This window comes from Histomonas meleagridis (assembly GCF_020186115.1).
Source record: "Histomonas meleagridis strain 2922-C6/04-10x chromosome Unknown contig_88, whole genome shotgun sequence".
Lineage (NCBI taxonomy): Eukaryota > Parabasalia > Tritrichomonadida > Dientamoebidae > Histomonas > Histomonas meleagridis.
Window position 1 is genome coordinate 220314 of NW_027150922.1, and position 1063 is coordinate 221376.

The window sequence follows — 1063 nt, forward strand, 5'->3', positions numbered from 1 at the left end:
TTGCTGCTATTACTAATTTACATGTTGAAATAGTTAAACTCCTCTTAGATCAATCAGGTATTGATATTCCCCATGACATTTTTTTGATAGATTTGAAATTTTATATGATGTAAGAAGATTTATTACACGCCCTTATAATATTAAAAAATACGAGGAAATTAAAAAACTAATTGATGATCATAAAAAAGGACAAAACAATGAAACAAATTAATATATACATAAAAGCATCTCATAACATTTTAAAATGTTTTTTGTGGATTAATTAATGAAAAGATAACAATTGTATTCAATTTTTTAAGTTTTTTTTTTTGAAGATATTAAACAATTTCACATTAAAAAAAGTTTATCTTTAAATATAATTTATTTACTCCCACATACGATTCATTCGAACAGATTCTCTTAAACGAAGTACTGATGATGAACTTCGAACTTTTGACATGTTTTTTAAAGTTATCTCTTTGGTTCTCATTCTTTTATTGAATGATTCAATTGAGTCTGTTGTCGGAGGGTTAATTGACTTTATTTCTTCCAATTGTTCAACATCTCCAAATAATGATGATCGAACTTCTTGGATCTCTAACTGTATTTGTGCGTATTCATCGTCAAGAAGAGATTTAATTTCATCTATTGAATCTGTTAAATTGGTCGATATTGACCTTGTGGAATTTCTTAATTTATTTCTTCTTGGGGAAGTTACAGGTGTTGATGTCCGAGGCCTATTAAGCTTTGTAAGCTTTAGGTAGTTGATTACTTGTGAATCATTATCATTTGATGGTTCGACACAATGTCCTGCTGAACGAATCGAATCCAAAAATCGAATTGCTTTATCAATAGCAATTTTTCTACTTGTTGATGTAAGTAATAAAGGCGATTTGTTTTCAATTTCATCAGAAAGATCTGCTTGAATATTTTTTTTCATATTAATTAAGGTTGTTAATTCTTGAAATGCTTCTTCATTTCTTGAAATTTTTGCCAAGCCAATTCTTCTTGCATATGCATCGACTTCTGATGGGTTAATATGTCTTTTAATCTCATCCCACACAAGAGTGGTGCCTTCTTCCAT

General features: G+C 28.8%; 1 protein-coding gene across 1 annotated transcript; it reads right to left on the reverse strand.

Annotated features, from left to right (window-relative positions):
* Window positions 1-364: 364 nt before the first annotated feature.
* GO595_009235 (uncharacterized protein) lies at window positions 365-1063 on the reverse strand (the record flags this gene model as incomplete). Its single annotated transcript, XM_067922898.1, has 1 exon — window positions 365-1063. One exon carries the CDS (start codon window positions 1061-1063, stop codon window positions 365-367), a length of 699 nt encoding a protein of 232 aa, XP_067770647.1.